General features: G+C 45.4%; 1 protein-coding gene and 1 pseudogene across 1 annotated transcript in view; both read right to left on the bottom strand.

Annotated features, from left to right (window-relative positions):
* LOC137420686 (rhotekin) overlaps nt 1-17,656 on the bottom strand; it is a 274,341-nt gene that overhangs the window by 94,689 nt on the left and 161,996 nt on the right. The window contains exon 10 of the mRNA XM_078772886.1: nt 7,284-7,390. Coding sequence (XP_078629012.1) covers nt 7,284-7,390 — 107 coding nt within the window. The remainder of the gene's footprint in view (nt 1-7,283; nt 7,391-17,656) is intronic.
* On the bottom strand, nt 8,172-8,589 carry LOC137422456 (signal recognition particle 9 kDa protein pseudogene; annotated as a pseudogene).

The raw sequence follows: 17,656 nt of genomic DNA, 5'->3' as shown, positions 1-17,656 counted from the left end.
CCTGACAGATAAAAATGAAAGGGATGATGATCTGGGGGACATACTTATAGCCACAGAGGATATGGTAAATCTGGAAGGGTCTGCAAAGAGTGCGGAGGTCCTTGACCCTGTAGAATTGCTGTTTCCAAAACTAAGTGTTCAACAAATAGTAGTAAAAGGTGCAGATCAAGACGAAGCACTCGATTCTGATGAAACCTCTTCTACTCCACTCTTTAGTGCTTTAAGTGCTCAAGAGAGTGAGGCGGGTGATGACAATACCATCACCATGGTTTCTCAAGAAAATGTTATCAAGTTCCTTGAAGAAACGTTCAGGAAAAGACATGTAAAAATCAAAGACTACTTTCCGAATCTGCATGATTTTATTTTGACTGCAAAGAACATGTTTCGTGAACCTTATCAGGTTAACATGTCAGAACCTCAATTCCAGAGGCTAAGAAAATGTGTAACTCGAGCGGGTAAAGAACTTCATGAATAGTTAACAGAGTGGATATAAAAGTAGCATCCTTAAACATCAACGGTGGTCGCAGTTGTGTGCGTCGCCTCCAGGTGTTTCAAATGTTTCAGAATGAAAAAATTGATGTGCTGATGTTACAAGAGACGCATGCAAATCAGTCTTCTGAGGTTGAGTGGCGTAAAATCTTTAAAGGTTGTCACTTTTTCTCCAGTGCTTTCGTTGATGCCAAGGCTGGTGTGGCAGTAGTGTTACATCCTAGACTCCAGCCGTCGGAGATCAGATGCAGAGAAATTTGCAAGGGCCATTTACTATCTGTGGAGTTTGTCAGCGGTAACCAAAATATTTGCACGACTAATGTATACTGCCCTAGTGCTAACTCTGCAAGAAGTGCTTTTCTTCACAAGTTAGCAGGTTTTTTAAGCACTATTGACCTGTCCATGTTGGTTTGCTTGGGGGGAGACTACAACTGTACCCTCAACCCACAACTTGATAGAAACACTCCTGAGCCTCATCCACCGAGTGCAAGGCCTTTGGTACAGCTCATTAAAAAATTTCAACTTGTGGATGTGTGGTGGGTACAGAACCCTAACATCCGGCAGTACACGGGGGTTTGTGCCGCAAGAAATCTTTTGACAATGGCTCGTTTGGATAGAATTTATGTTAACCATGATAAGATAAATCTTGTCAAGAATTCTTATATAAGGCCGTCTGGTTTTTCTGATCATCACAATGGTTGTTGTTGTATGTGGCTTACCTCATCACATGTGTAGAAGTGCATATTGGACTTTCAATGTCAAACTTTTACAAAGTGAGCATTTCAAAGAAGCATTCAGAATGGTATGGAAGGAATGTGAAATGCAAAAGTTTTCCTACCTAAATTTAAGGCAATGGTGGGATTGCACAAAATCCCAAATTAAGTGTTTTTGCCAGCAATACTGTCGTTATAATACACTAGGGCATGCCCGTACTATATATATGCCCGTACTATATATCTATCTAAAATTATATCCCCCCCCTCTATTTACATGAAATGGTTTGGTCCATTCGCAACGCCAAAGCGAACGGCGAACGGCTTGCGAGTACAGTGACAATCCCCCCCCTCTATTTACATGAAATGGTTTCGTCCATTCGCAACGACCACAGAACCCCCCCCCTCTATTTACATGGAATGGTTTGGTCCATTCGCAACGCCGGCACACGCGATCGTTCGCTGCTCTCTGATTGGTTGAATCGTTTTTTGGACATAGCTCGGTAAGTAATTGTCCGATTAATATGAAACCTTGAAAAGGCACATCCTCGGGTCCCCAGCAATATACCTGGCAAGTTAAAAGTATATCGGACCCGTGGTTGTCGAGAAACAGCGGTCACAGACAGACAAACGTACAAACGTACAGACAGAGATTACTGGAATTATAGATAGATGTAACACACTCAGTGTGATAACTGCCCTAAAAAACGATATACTTTATTGTGAGCAGAAATCTGGAATGTCCAACGAAAATGTCCAGCAGTTGTCAGAGAAAAGAACACTACTGGCTGAAATGGTGAGAGAGCGTGCATCTGGTGCTTTCGTCCGACTGCGAATGGACAATATCCAACTTGACAAACCAAACAAAGACTTTTTCAACTTGGAAAAGACAGCCAAGATCCCTCAACAAATTCACGCTTTGCGCTCTTCTGCCGGTGCGCTTCTGTCTTCTCAAAGTGACATCAAGGATGAATTACGAAACTTTTATTCAAAGCTGTTTGCCTTGAGAACTGTGAACCAGGAAAACAGAAACGGGATGTTTGAACTGCTCCCATCTCTGTCTGAAGACCAGCAACAACAACTGGAGCCTGGCATCTCTCTCGGAGAACTTACTGTTGCTCTTAAAGGAATTCAAGATGGGAAAGCCCCTGGACTTGACGGCCTCCCAGTTGAATTTTACAAGGCCTTTTGGGACATCCTAGGCCCTACTCTACTTGACATCTTTCATGATAGCCTTGAACAAGGTGAATTGCCACTAAGTTGCCGGAGGTCAGTTTTGTGTCTCCTTCCAAAAAAAGGGAACTTGCAAGACGTCACAAATTGGCGGCCTGTGTCACTCCTAAATACGGACTATAAAATATTGTCGAAGGCGCTCGCGATACGTCTAAAGGAAGTCATCCCCCTTTTGATTGATATTGATCAGTCTTATTGTGTTCCTGAGCGTTCTATTTACGATAACATTTTTTTGGTGAGAGACCTGATCAGTCTCGGTCGTACTACATCTCATGATTTTGGTTTGGTTCTTTTAGATCAAGAAAAAAGTTTTGACAGTGTTGACCATTCTTTTTTGTTTGCTGTACTAAGGAGAGCTGGTTTTGGACAAAATTTTGTTTCCTATGTTAAGTTGTTGTATGAAAATGCATCCTGTCTGTTGAAGGTAAACAACAGCTTATGTTGCCCTTTTCCCTTTCAGCGAGGCATCCGTCAGGGCTGCCCGCTTTCAGGAATGCTATACAGTCTCTCGGTCGAACCTTTACTAGCTTTGCTCCGGAACTCAGTGGAAGGAGTCTCCTTAACAAAAAACCACAAAATGGTTACTTCAGCTTATGCGGATGACATTTGTGTTGCTGTTTCCAGCCAAAATGATGTGGGTGAGGTCTTTCGATGTCTGTCCCAGTTTGAGCTCGCCTCCACGGCAAAAGTAAATTGGAACAAAAGTGTTGCCTTATGGGTGGGCCCCAGTCCACCTTCCTCAGCTCTGCCTGTGTTACCAGGAGGAATGCAGTGGAACAAAGAGGGGTTTAAATATTTAGGGTTATTTCTCGGAGTCCAAGCATATGAACAAAAAAATTGGGAGGGTTTCTTGGAAAGAATTAAGCAGAAACTGGCTAGATGGAAACGGTTGCACCACCTTCTATCGCTTAAGGCAAGGGTGACAATAATAAATAACCTGGTGGTTCCTTTTATTTGGCATAAAGTTATCCCCCTCCAACCTCCGAGATACTTGGCCACAGGCATTCAGAGGGTTCTAACTCAGTTTTTCTGGGGAGGCCACCATTGGCTTGGACCAGACACGGTGTGCAGACCCCGAAATGCAGGTGGCCAAAGCTTGATACATGTTCCGAGTCGGATAATGGCTTTCCGCATGTTGACGATAAAGCGTTTATTGTATGGTGAGTGTGTCCCGTGGCAGCCTCTCACAAACGCTTGGCTGCAGGAAGCAGATGGGTTGAAGTATGACCGAGAGCTCTTCCTCATGGACCTGCAGCATGTCAACACGACTCTGCTCCCCGAGTTTCATCAGAGCCTTCTGAATGCCTGGCAAGTCCTTGGAATACAACGATTAGAGGTGTCCTACGATGCAAAAAAATATATGCATGAGCCATTGGTCCTGAATCCTTTATTCCCTGAAATTTCAACCTCCAGGTCATTTATGCATTGCTTCACCTGTAATGGAATAAACAGAGTGCGAGACCTGATGAAGCCTTCCATAAATGGATGGTTATCCACCGGTTCTCTCACATCAAAAGTGGGGGTTCGGTCATCTAGAATGGTGGACAAAGTTTTGAGAGTTGTGATTAAAACTTTCAGGGAATTAAATATCGGGTGGACTGGGGCAGATGAAGTGGTGGACTCTCGTCTCTATTTCCCCGAGCTCCAAGTAACCTCAAAAAAACAACAGTGTGTCTTCTCAAAGTCAGATGGTTGCGGTGTGTTCCATGTGATGGGGAAAAAAGCTATTTATGGGATATGCCAAGAGGTGCTTATACCGGGTTTCACAAAACCTTTAAAAAATCGGTGGGATGATATCATTCCGGCTAGTTCGTTCCTATCTCCAGTGTGGAAAGAGATGTATAGGTCTCCAACTTTAGGTCGAACCGGAGACTTAAATTGGAGACTAGTTCATCAGGCCCTGGTCACCAAATACTTACTTAATAAGTTTGATCCTGCTGTACTGAATGTTTGTCCTTTTTGTGAAGAGGCTGAAAATGTGACCCATGCTTTCGTGAAATGTAAGAGATTGGTACCCCTTTTTTGTTTCCTCCAACAGTCCTTTTATAAATTTAAGTTTGTTTTTTCTGTTGCAATTTTTGTGTATGGCATTGAAAGGAGCACCAAGAGCAAGACAGCGGTCCCTTTCTTGAATTTTCTGTGCGGAATTGCTAAACTCGCAATATATAAAACTAGGAAGATCAAATTGAGTGGCAGAGATGAAAATGTGCTGTTTTGCTTTAAAGGAATAGTGTCGGCCCGGATAAGTTTCGGCAGTGTGAACGACGATTGTTTTACAGATGAGGTGTTGAGTTTGTTTTTGTAAATTATACTTACGCTCAATGTCCACATATACATGTATATACATCCTTTTTGCTTGTACAACTTTCTTTTTCTTGTAAAAATTTTGCGGTGTTCTTCCATGTGTGTTTTGATACTTTTATAATAAAAGCACATAAAAGTCAAGTCAAGTTAAGTCTCTCTCTCTCTCTCTCTCTCTCTCCTACCCAGTGTGTGTGTGTGTGTCTTCTTGAGTAAATTGGATATCTGGGTAAATTTAAACCCCCTTTTTGGAGATAATTACCAGGATACTTGTGATGAAAAACTTTTTAAAAAAAGCATTACCAAGATGGCGGCACATAATTTTGATCAGCCTACTTTCACCTTGCAGGGGTCTTAAGCCGCCATTTTGTTTTGGGCCTGCTCAAATATGCCTTGACTTGGAATAGGCTGCAATGGTTTCTGTACAATAAAGCACTCAAATTTATTTTTTCACTTTCCTCACTCATATCATGGAATTCCTGATCTACATTCCTATGAATCGCTGTATACATCACTCTTTTAGGTGCTAGAGTTTTCAAATTAGGACCTTCGAGCGATGTTATCTTCTATATAAAAATGAATGAAACGTTGTTTGCTTGTTTGTGATGCTACACCTCTGAGCTTCCAAGGTTAATCGCACCAAAACTTTATAGGATTACATTTTTTTTTTTTTACCACTGTGCACCTTACTGAGGGTTTTAAACAGTCAATTTCTGACAATTCAAAACTTATCAACACCTGAGCCGGTTAAACACCTGTTGCCATCTCCAAGGCTGGATCCATATATACAATGCTTTATAAAAAGCACAATTTTTTTCGGATTTCAACCTGGATACCTATATAATTGGTGAGATGGTGAGCTCCAATCGTCAAGTATGATGTCAGATGTGAAAAATAACTGATAAATTAAGATGTTACAGCAATCGGTAAGATAGAAAAAGAAGGAGTTATGTGGCCTCTCAAATGCACTGATCGCTATTTATTCTAAAACCGAAAATAGTACAAACACAACCTATACATCAATTTAAAGGTAATTTTACTGCATGACTGATGGCATAACTCTCAAGGGTGAAATAAGGCTATGTATAAAAAGGATAGCACGTCAACTAACTTCTTCAAATATACACCTTGTGAAAATTCCTTTGTGCATTGGGAGGGGGAGAGGGAGGGATTGGGGTGAGAGGAGGGAGAGGAAGGGGTTGGGTAGGGATTGGGGTGGGAGGAAGAAGGGGAAGGAGTGGGAGTCCAGAGGGAGGGAGGGAGACTGGGAAATGGTTGGATGAGGGAGGGGATGAGGTGGGAAGAGGGATTCGGCATTGCCTGGCAACGCTGCGTACATTTGCTCTTCCTGAATAAAAAGAGCAATTTCCATCAGAACGTCCAAGATCCATATTTTATTGATAAGACTGCATTTTAAACAAGAATCTTTAATTGTGAAGGAAAACTATAGCTCATACCAATGTGGCACGAATGCAGTGTTGACATGCTCGTAAGAAGAAAAACATTCTCCCTGTCCAAGATTATTTTTAAAATATGAAAGTGGGAGGTAGAGGAGTGCAGGGGGAAAAGATGTTTGGGAGAAGAGAGAGGAGTGAATGCAGTGGAGGAAAGGGGCCTGGAATTGAAGATATTGGTGGGAGCCGAAGGGCGGAACAGTGGTGTAGCAGGTAGAACCTTGTGCATTGTCCTAACCAGTGTGGGTTGAGCCGTCCCTTGGCTGCTCAGTGGAAATTTCAGCTCCCGATGACAGAATATTGATTTTACAAGATTGGTTCTTAGCCATGGAAATAATTTGCCATGAAAATTGTGACATGGTCAGGAGGTATGAACCTGCACCACGTCTGAGGTATTGCGCAGTTTTATTGGGTAATTAGGTGTAAATGTACTCGTACTATCCAATCCTCAACACTGATCCGTAAGCAAAAGGGAAACATTGCGCTTTGTGCCATTTTATTCGCGAGGATATGACACAAGGAAATAAGGGCCAAACAGTGTGTAATTTAATCTAAGAGTGAGATTGGCATGGATAGGTGGGCAATGGTACATGCTGATGAAAAATTGCTAAAATCCCACAGGATTATGGGATATTTGAGAGTTTACTTAGAAATATGTAAATCCAGCAGCAGAACAATTTGGTTGGTAAGCACTAAAGAAGTGACAGGCTCACCACATGTCACCTGTCACATGTACAACTCGAACACAAGGAACCTATAACCGAAAAAGTTATCAACAATCATAGCAAACAGGAAGCACAAATAGACAGTTTTTATCAAAACATAATTACTCTGCAATGCATGGATAGTAATCAAACAAAAACATCTACAATTTGTGAACATCCAGAATAATTAATATTACTATGTACACATCTTAAAATAGGAATATAAAAAAACATTCCTTCTCCAATTTTCCCAATGGGATGCACCCAGTTATTTTCCAACTGTCAGTCACACTCGGTAAAGGCACGGAAGCAGCTGCGGTGTGCAATGGAATAGTTAGAGAAAAAAAGGGCAATGGAGGTCATTCAGAATGTCTTGGTGGGAGAGGTACCTTGACCTTGAGGAAACCACTGTGGCGTGTGCGGGTCAAACAAGAAGGCTGGGCCACAAGACGACAACACAGGCGTCCGTAGAGCGGTAGCCAATAGGGACTGCCTTCTAGGGGGAAAAAACAGGGGAAGGTTCAACATACAATGTATGTATATATGAATATATATATATATATATATATATATATATATATATATATATATATATATATATATATATGTATATATATATATATGTATATATATGTATATACAGTCACGTGAAAAAGTAAGTACACCCCATGTAAAGTTTTGACTTTTTCAACATATTTCAACCTACAGTTATTTGATCTTCATTTCAACAATATTGATAGATAAAGGTGATATAATATAACAAATATCATGAAACATTTACATTTTGTAGTCCATTGTATAATTTAAATAAACATAAATGCAAATTTCGCATGTGGAAAAAGTAAGTACACCCCGACGCCGACATTTATCACTACTTCAAATACTTAAAATTAGAATCAGGTGCACCAGCTCAGGTGCAAATGATTAGAACATCGTTATAGAGGATCTTGGAGGAACCTGTCTTATTTAAACCTCAGACATTTAGTTTGGTTTGCTCTTTGTTTTTTTTTGTTTTTTTTGTTTTTTTTGTATGCAAGATCGAGGCTCGTGAAAGAGCTAACATTAATCACACAAAAAGTCAAACCGACACAAACCGACACATAAAACACAAAATAAGGGGAGCGGTAGACAAGATGGGGAGAGAGGGGGAAGGACACAAACACAACATTTGAGAGCAGGGACATCGAGAGAACTGTGGGAGGGAGAGGGCTTGGGGGGAGGTGGGAGAGGTATAAAACATATGGACACTGCAAGGACTTCCACGAAAGAAGTTGGAATTTCGAAAAAGTGTACACTTGAGATGATTCAGTATCTGGCAATAACTGGAGCTGTGCAAAGAAAATAGATAACTGGTGATTGTTCCTCACGTACGCAGCTTTCCAACGGTGCCGCTATCTTGACCACATGATTCAGAGTTGCCAATAAGAGTACCATTACTCCATGGCTGCTGGTCGCGTTTCCTTAGACAACATAAGCCGCATCAGTTGCCCTTGAAACTTTTCCATTTTCTTCACATCCTGAGCCTGATCAGTCTTGTACTGCAAGCACACAGCATCATCAGTGACCTTCATTCCAAGAAAACCATCACAGTGCCGATATTTCAAGACCACGCGCACCTTCTTCGGGCTGCCGAAGCAAAGTTTCTCGCCAGCTCTGACAAATTCTTCCCATGAACGAAGATAGGTCATGATGAATACAGTGAATACAGTGTTGAAGTGTGCGGTGTCACCGTGCCTAGATCAAAGGAGCTCTCTGAGGCCTTCAGAAAGAAGGTTATAGATGCCTACGAGTCTGGGAAGGGAGTTAAAAAGATCTCCAAACAATTTGAAATCAATCATTCGACTGTCCGGAAGATCATCTCCAAGTGGAGAAGATTCCAAACAACTGTCAACTTGTTCAGGCCAGGCCGCCCCAGCAAGTTCAGCCCGAGAGCAGACCGCAAGATGCTGAAAGAAGTCTCTCAGAACCCCAGAATGTCATCACGGAACCTACAGGTAACTCTTGCCACTGTTGATGTCAAATTGCACGAGTCTACCATTAAAAAGAGGCTGCACAAATTTGATTTACATGGGAGGTGTGCCAAGAGGAAACCTTTGCTGTCCAGAAAGAACATCAGGGTAAGACTAACGATTGCCAATGAACACCTAGGCAAAGACCAGCACTTCTGGAACAATGTGCTCTGGACAGATGAGTCAAAGGTAGAGCTATTTGGCCACAGTACCAGAAGACATGTTTGGCGAAAACCAAAGACAGCATTTGACCACAAGAACCTGATACCAACTGTAAAGCATGGTGGTGGAAATATTATGGTTTGGGGCAGCTTTGCTGCACCAGGGCCTGGGCAGCTCACCATCATAGAATCCACTATGAATTCTTCATTGTACCGGAGGGTGCTTGAGGATAATGTGAGGCCATCCGTCGGAAAGTTGAAGCTCAACCGAAGGTGGACCTTGCAACATGACAATGACCCTAAACATACCAGTAAATCCACCAAGGAATGTCTGAAAAGAAAGAAATGGAGGGTTTTGGAATGGCCAAATCGAAGCCCGGATCTAAATCCCATCGAGATGTTTTGGGGGGATTTGAAACGAGCTGTGCATGCAAGAAACCCCTCAAACATCGCACAGCTGAAAGAATTCTGCATGGAGGAGTGGGCAAAAATTTCTCGCAGTCGATGTCAGAGACTGGTAGACGGTTATAAGAAATGCCTACTTGAGGTTGTTTCTGCCAAAGGGGGCAATACCACCTATTAGAGCCAAGGGTGTACTTACTTTTTCCACATGCAAAATTTGCATTTATGTTTTTTAAAATTATACAATGGACTACAAAATGTAAATGTTTCATGGTATTTGTTATATTATATCACCTTTATCTATCAATATTGTTGAAATGAAGATCAAATAGCTGTATGTTGAAATATGTTGAAAAAGTCAAAACCATACATGGGGTGTACTTACCTTTTCACGTGACTGTGTATATATATATTGTTGCGGATCTCCCGAAGCCTGTTCCCATTACAAAGGGGGGGGGGGGGGGGAGTTAAACCCCCTTTTCCCCCTGGGTCTTCGGGTCCGCGAGACCGAATCGCCCCTTCCGGGCAAACGTGAAAAAGGGTATCAGGACAAATTCGCATGTACCTTTAAGCCACGCTGCCACGAAAGCGGGGATCAAGCCTCGCACAAGCCACGCTTAATCGAGTACGCCCGAGCGGTATGCGTATCACGTGACTCGTGCTGTTACTTTTATTGGAGCCCGATCCGAGCGGTTTTATTCGTACCATGCGAAGCCAATGGATGGAAGGGACAGGACAGTCAAATCAGAGGAAGAACATGATTTATTTGCACTATTATGTACAATGATAATGATGAAGGAAAGGGGGACACAGAGCAGAAGCTTAACCAGTTTAACTTATTACCCAGACACGGGCCCAATCACTCACACGGGGAAATGGAAGAAGAGCAGGTTCACGCGCCAAACGCGCCTTGCTGCCGGTCGCTTCCGGACAGCTCGCTCGTGGTGTAGCCCTCTGGCGGCCACGGCACGTATGTAGGAGAAATGCAGGCGGGAGGAGATCGCGCGTCTGTGGCCTGGCATGGGTCGTCCTCTCGAGCGCGCGATTAATACAGCGGCAGAGCGCAGGGTACAGAGCACGGGGCAAGTTCGTATACAACGAGGCTATTACAACAGTCAATTCAAGCACTTCGACTTGTTCAGGGCTGGGCGACTTTCACTCCTCGTCTCTCGTTCTTGATCTCACCCATTCTGCCGCCCACAAACTCTCACAGCTCTCTCCTCTCGTGCGTTCTCGTGCGTTCTGCTGCTGTTCTTGTTAATGGGCTCGGGGCAGGACCTTATATGACACCTCCCCGATCTTACCCGAATGTTCCAAGCCCCACCTCCTGCCGCAGTGGTAAGCCACTCCCCTCGAGCCCTGATTGGCGGCTCATTGCTTACCGGCCACTCCCCCTGCAGCTCGTCCCTTCAGCCTTGCCAGACTTGCTGAAGGCCTACCACGTGGCATTTCAGCGCCAAACCAAAAGCACCAAAGCAAAGCGCCAAAAGAACACCTAAGCTCACTGGACTACTCAACGCAAAACTAAACACAGGAAAGGTCTACGCTTACATTCACGAAGAAATAACTGAACTAAGCGAGGCTACATGTTGTGGTGCAACTAACTAAGAGGGGGAATTAACCTTTATTCCAAAACCGCAACAATATATACAGTTGTGGCCAGAAATATTGGCACCCTTGCACTTTTTTCAAATAATGCACCATTTCTTACAGAAAATTGGTGAAATTAATAAATATTTTGGAATCCACATTTGTATTTCTTTGGTTTGCATTGGAACAAAACAAAAAAAAAAGGTGAAAAAACTACTAGATCTTAGCTTATTCCACACAGAAATCCCAAAATGGCCCGAACAATATTATTGGCACTTTTTAGAAGTTGTAAGAAAAAATTAGATTTCAAGCAGGTGATTCTCCTTTACTTTGGAATTGAACTCACCTGTGGTGAGTTGGAGGTGCCTGCAATATATAAATAACTCATTCAACCAGTTTGAATGGAGAAAAGGAGTCATTCTGCTGTTTTGTGTCACTGTGTGTACCACAATGAGCATGGAGAAAAGAAAGAAAACCAGAGAATTGTCTGAGGAGGTCAGACACTAGATTGTAGCCAAGCATGGACAATCTCAAGGCTACAAAGTCCATCTCCAGAGACCATGATGTTCCTATGTCCACCGTACACAATGTAATCAGGAAGTTTAAGGCCCATCGCACTGTAGCCAACCTCCCTGGACGTGGCCGCAAGAGAAGACTTGATCGAAGATTGCAGCGAAGGATAGTTCGAATGGTGGAGAAAGCACCTCAATCAACTACCAAACAGATTCAAACTGACCTTCAGACACAAGGTACGACAATTTCAACTTGCACCATCCGTAGCCAACTCAATGAGACTGGAGTTTTCCAAAACACACCTAAACAAGCCAAAATCTTTCTGGGAGAATGTCCTGTGGACAGATAAGACCAATCTAGAGCTTTTGGTAAAGCACATCATCTCTATGTTTACAGAAAACAAAATGAAGCCTTAAAAAAAAAGAACACCTTCCCTACAGTCAGACATGGAGGAGTTTCAGTGACGTGTTGGGGTTGCTGTGCTGCCTCTGGCACAGGGTGCCTTGAATGTGTGCATGGCATCATGAAATCAGGAGATTACCAAAGCATTTTGGAGCGCAATGTTCAACCCAGTGTCAGAAAGCTGGGTCTCCGTCGAAGGTCATGGGTCTTGCAGCAGGACACTGACCCCAAACACACTTCAAAAAGCACCCAGGAATGGTTCAAGACAAAATGCTGGACTGTTCTGAAGTGGCCAGCAATGAGTCCAGATCGAAATCCCATTGAACACCTGTGGAGAGATCTGAAAACAGCAGTTGGGAGAAGGCATCCATCAAATCTGGGAGAACTGTAGCAGTTTGCCCAAGAAGAGTGGGCCAAACTGCCAGTAGAGAGGTGAATGAAGCTCATTCATGGCTATAGAAAGCACTTGACTGCAGTTATTTTGTCCAAAGGATGTGCTACTAAATATTAAGTCTCAGGTGTCAATAATTTTGTTCATGCCATTTCTTTTTATTTTCTGATTTAAAAGGATTTATTAAGTGTTGAATAAAAAACAAATGTTCTCTAATATTAACAGTGAAATAAAGAATTGTGGAGACCAAATACTTTTGTCAATTTCAACTTATTTTTAGAGAAAATTTGGAGTTATATGAAAAAAGTGCAAAGGTGCCAATATTTTTGCCCATGACTGTATATATATTGTTACGGACACGACTTAGATGTTGCTTGACCGAGCGGAATGGCCGCCGTGTTCGCACAGTTTACCCGATTACACTCGAACGTTGGCCGAATCGCGCTATGCTAAATCAATGAAGGAAAAGACACAACGGCTGGGATAAATGCAACGACACAAGGGGTACAGTTCTCAAGACCTCCGGAGGAGGATATAATTGGTGATGCAGAAACGGGTAGATTACACGGTAAGAGGTAAAGCACAGAAAAGATGGGCACTTAGACACAGTCTTATCTATCCCCGACAGACCACAGACAAACGGGACAAGACTGACTTACACAGGGATTGATGGCAAGGAAGGGCAGGCAGTCGATAGCACAAGGTGCACCTTGGCTCAGGGGCAGAATCAAACGCGGTCCGGTCCAGAGATGCGGGGAGGTATTCAGCGCTTGGAGGTGGCGTCTTCTCTCTCCGTGGTGTGGGCGCATCTGACGTCACCTCCCTCTTCCTGCGCATGCTCAGCGGGGAGGGACACGCCCTCGGCTCGTTAGCTCCGCCCCAGATGGAATCGGTCCGCCGCTTCTATTGGGTGCGGGGGGGTTACCGGGCTCCGCCATTGACGAGGAGCTGACAGCGAGCCCCTGCGTGGTAACCCCGTCGGAGCACATGTTCAATGGCGGCTAACCAAGCCGGAGTGAGGACGCACACTCCCCGCGCCGCCGCCGCTGTTGTTGTTGTTGTTGTTGTACCATGAGGAAGAGCTGCGGGGAGGTATTGGGAGGTCCTAAACTTTCTAACGGTGCCATACAATCACATTCTGGTGCAACGAAGAGTCAGAATTAATGGAAACGAGTCCTTAACTGACATAGACTAAGAATAACTAGCAAGATGTCCTATAGTTGTCTACGTGAGATGCGGTGGACCTGGATGCGACATTTAATGGGGGAAATAGGGGGAGGTCGGGGCTACAGAGTGTTGTTTACAGAAAATGGGACTAGGGAATGGGGGATTGGGGATAGTTGGGAAGTATTGGGGAAATAGGGGAATATTTACAAGCGGATATGGATGGATCCAAATCCCATATCCGCAACATTGCACCCTTCTCTACCTCGGGGCGTCCCGACCCGATAAATTTTTACCTACTTTAGTGTGGCACTCAGATGTAGTTCCCTCTACTATTAACTCAACCCTGAGTGCGACAGTTTTACAGATGTTCACAAATGAGTAAATATGTCCCCCTGCGATGTTGCACCCTTCTCCTCACAGAAACACACCCACAGGATAACCGAATCGCGGAAAGAATCTTCAAACTAAACATACAGCCGGTAGGGAGCATTATTTACACAAGACTACACTGATATTTACACTACGATCCAGGACCTGTTTTTGGAGGAACACATGCAGATGTTATGCATAGAGAGAGCACGCATGCCAGCATCGATACACCAACCCACGAGTGCCCTGTGGCCCTACGGCCTTTAATAATGTGCAGAGCACCCCATCCAAGCACCAAAAGCACCACCCCATCATGTACAGTCAGCACCATCCGGTGCACCAATAAAGTGTTCATAGTCACCGGTGGTGTCGCAGCCGGCCGATGTTCTGCCGCTGGTCTTGCCTTCATGGAGCACTTGGCCTTCTGGCTTCTTTCAAAAATAAAGAAAGGCGCCAACCGCGTCCATTTCTAAATTGTGGCCGTCAGGGGGGCCAACTATAAGTGGTTCACCTGTATGGCATAGGTGCCACGTTGACCCATAGGTCCATCAACGGGTGGTGCTTGCCCGCAAAAGAACTGCGGTCCATGGTGGGCGGCCACAAAAATTGCGGTCCATATGGTGTATCGATCCAGGCAGCAAGCAGCGAAAGTGCAGGCCCACAACTGCAGAGCCAGCACCTCTCTCTCCTCTCTCTCTGCCCCAAAGCCAGATCCTAGGAGGTGGGAGACAAAAGAAGAGGACAAGTGAGTAAGGTGGTAAGGGCGCAAAAGTGCACGCAATACAAGGTGATGCACACTGGGGGCACATGGGAACCAGGTGAGACAGGTACGTTCCTACCGTACACCCCCCCCCCCCCACCAGGTAACCTACATTGCCCCTCCCTTACCCCTTACTGTATCCACAAAACACAACACTACCCATAAACATCTACTTTACACATCAACAAACGTCCCTACTGTCTTCCCCGTTCCTCCCATAAACCAAATTCGTCTTCTCTCCCTCCTAACCAATCAAAGTTGCCATTTCCAACTCTCATCAAAATTTGCCATCTCCAACTCAACATCAAAATTTGCCATCACCAATTCATCATCAGTCCCTCCTAAGGAGGGAGAGATGGAATCACCCCAATGTCACATCCACGTCGTGATGCGTCTCACAAATCCACACACCAATTCTCATTTCCTGCAACACAGAACAAAGGAACACAGGTGTGGAGTCATCATCATCACCTCAGGTAAGTGGCTGCGTATGGTGCGACAGGTTCATCAATCCTAACTATTTCCTAAATGACTTTAACAACTTTACATTACCCGGGGTCTTTCCCTGCCAATCCATTGGCCAACTTACACTATGGGTTCTAAAAAACCAATTCCCATTGACCAAACTGTGGTGCTTCTCAATTTGGGGTCTCACTCCCCCGATTCAACACTCGGTGCTCTCGCACAATTTCTGGGCTGTGACGTGTAGCTCTCCCAGCAGGTCTACCCACCTGCACACCTCCACCACTGTAGTTTCCACCCGAGCTTACCTGCTCCTCACCCTAACCTAACTAACTGGGGAAGGCCCTCTCGCACTCTCACCCCCTCAGTGCCCTCTCTGGCACGGGCTGCCCGATCCACACCCGGGATCCTCAGGCACCCACTGACACTAACGGCTCCCAGAGCCCACCTGCGGCCTCACCTGGCCGACATCCTCACAGTGGTGGAGTGCCCAAACCAACTACACACACTAACAGGCTACACGCCCAGCCATTTCCACAACACTAATGCACCCATCCACAATACCATTCTGCATCCGCACCACAAATGCCAATATCCAACCACAATTTACCTGTACCCTCTACCTAACACTTACACTACCCGCCCCGGGTATCCGTGATGGGGGTCCACTCTTCCCCCATTCACACCATCCACTCCACTCCACAATTTCCACCATACTCACTCCACGACCATCCATTCCAATACTCCATTTATTCCACACTACCATTCTCCATACCTGCTGTTGCACACCTGTGCCCTCACACCTGGTGCCACCTGCACCCTCCTTTCTTCCTGGACCATTTGGTCATCACAATACACATCACCATCACTCACTCATACACTGCTCCATACACCTGTTCAGTTGCACACCTGTGCAATCACACCTGTTCAATCCTCACACACACGGCATCATCTCAGCTAACTACTCCCCTCTGAAACTTGCGCTTCCCAGTCGTCCCTTTAAACTATTGCGCCCCCACGTCATTATCATCCACACTAAACTACCTGCGTCCCCACTACAGGTATCCTTGTCACTAACTAACCTTAACGTTACCTAATGTCATCTTCTAGGGCCCTACACACAATATCCTAACCCACCCGGGCTAGTTTTCACTGCCATACACCCCATAAACTATTGCGCATTTGCCCCACTTTGTGAGGGATGACAGAGTTGCCATCCCACCACATCGGGCATCTCCCACTACCAATTTTGCACATCAAATTTCAACAAATCAAAAATTTGCCAATCACTACCCATCATCTGCCAATCATTACTGCCAATCCTTTGCCAATCATCAAATTTTGTTTTTTCTCTAATTTTGGGTCCAAAACACTAACCTCATCACACAGTCTACTCACTAATGCCTCTCGGTGCGCCAATTCCTGTCCAAAGCCCGGCTTCGTAAAGCCGAGCAATGAATGCGGGTTGTTTGGTGCCAGCGGCTGGATACGTCCCGCATTCGGTGCAGGGAAGGAGGTTTACCCGGGCCGAGGTCCCACGCACCATCTCGGCACGGAGCCATCCCATGGCCCGATCTCGACCTGCCGGAATGCCTCAACAAAAAGTGGTCGCCATGACGACCCTTCCTATCGGGCTGCCCGCTCCGCTTAGTGGAGCACGGACGCGGCCGTTCAAAGCGAGGCCCAGCGTGGATCGCGTACGGCGGTTCTTTCGAAACCGCCGTGGTTCGGATCCCCGCTGGTCCTTGCGGCACGCGAAGCTGCCCCACGCGCACCGAGGGCCCGATTCGGCTATAAGTCGTTCTAACCTCTAACCCGGTTACCGTCGATGCTTCACCTGCATGCTTACATGCATACGCTACCCCTTTCTTGCTCATACCGCCAGCTGTTCCCATGCTCCTCGTACCTTTCCTTACACACCTCGGTACACTCATTCCCCTCACAGCCTTGGTCACACACCTGACCACCGAACACTTTGGCACACATTCGTTGGTCGCACACCTCACCAACACACCTCTTCGCGCCCCCTCCTCGGTCACCTCCTCTGTGACAATCACAGGTGTGCCCTCACTCGCACACCCAACCACGTGCCTCACGACCAATTCCAGCGTTCATTCCCACACACGCTCTACCATTCCAGGTGTGCATCCTTCCATTCCAGGTGTACATCCTTTCTCACCTGTCACAACCAACTCACGCTCCGTGTCACTCTTACTACTCTCACCTCCATTCTTGACAGCGCACTCACCCTTACTCTCGACAGCGCACTCTTTCCTCATGCACCCGTCCGTTACACACCTTTCTCGCGCACACTCTCCCGTTACACCCTCTGTAACACTCACCACAGGTGTACACTCTTCCTTACTTTTGACAGCGCACTCTTTCCCCATGCACCTGTCCGTCACACATCTTTCTCGCACACCCTCTCCCGTTACATCCTCTGTAACACTCACCACAGGCGTGCATTCTCCCTTTACACCCTCCGTAACACTCCTCACTACGCGCTTCCATGTGCTCCCTCGCACACGCGCTACGA

This window comes from Myxine glutinosa, chromosome 2 (assembly GCF_964187855.1).
Source record: "Myxine glutinosa chromosome 2, kmMyxGlut1.1, whole genome shotgun sequence".
Taxonomy (NCBI): Eukaryota; Metazoa; Chordata; class Myxini; order Myxiniformes; family Myxinidae; genus Myxine; species Myxine glutinosa.
The sequence above is the reverse complement of the archived record's forward strand: the minus strand, read 5'-3'. Positions and strand labels throughout refer to the sequence as shown.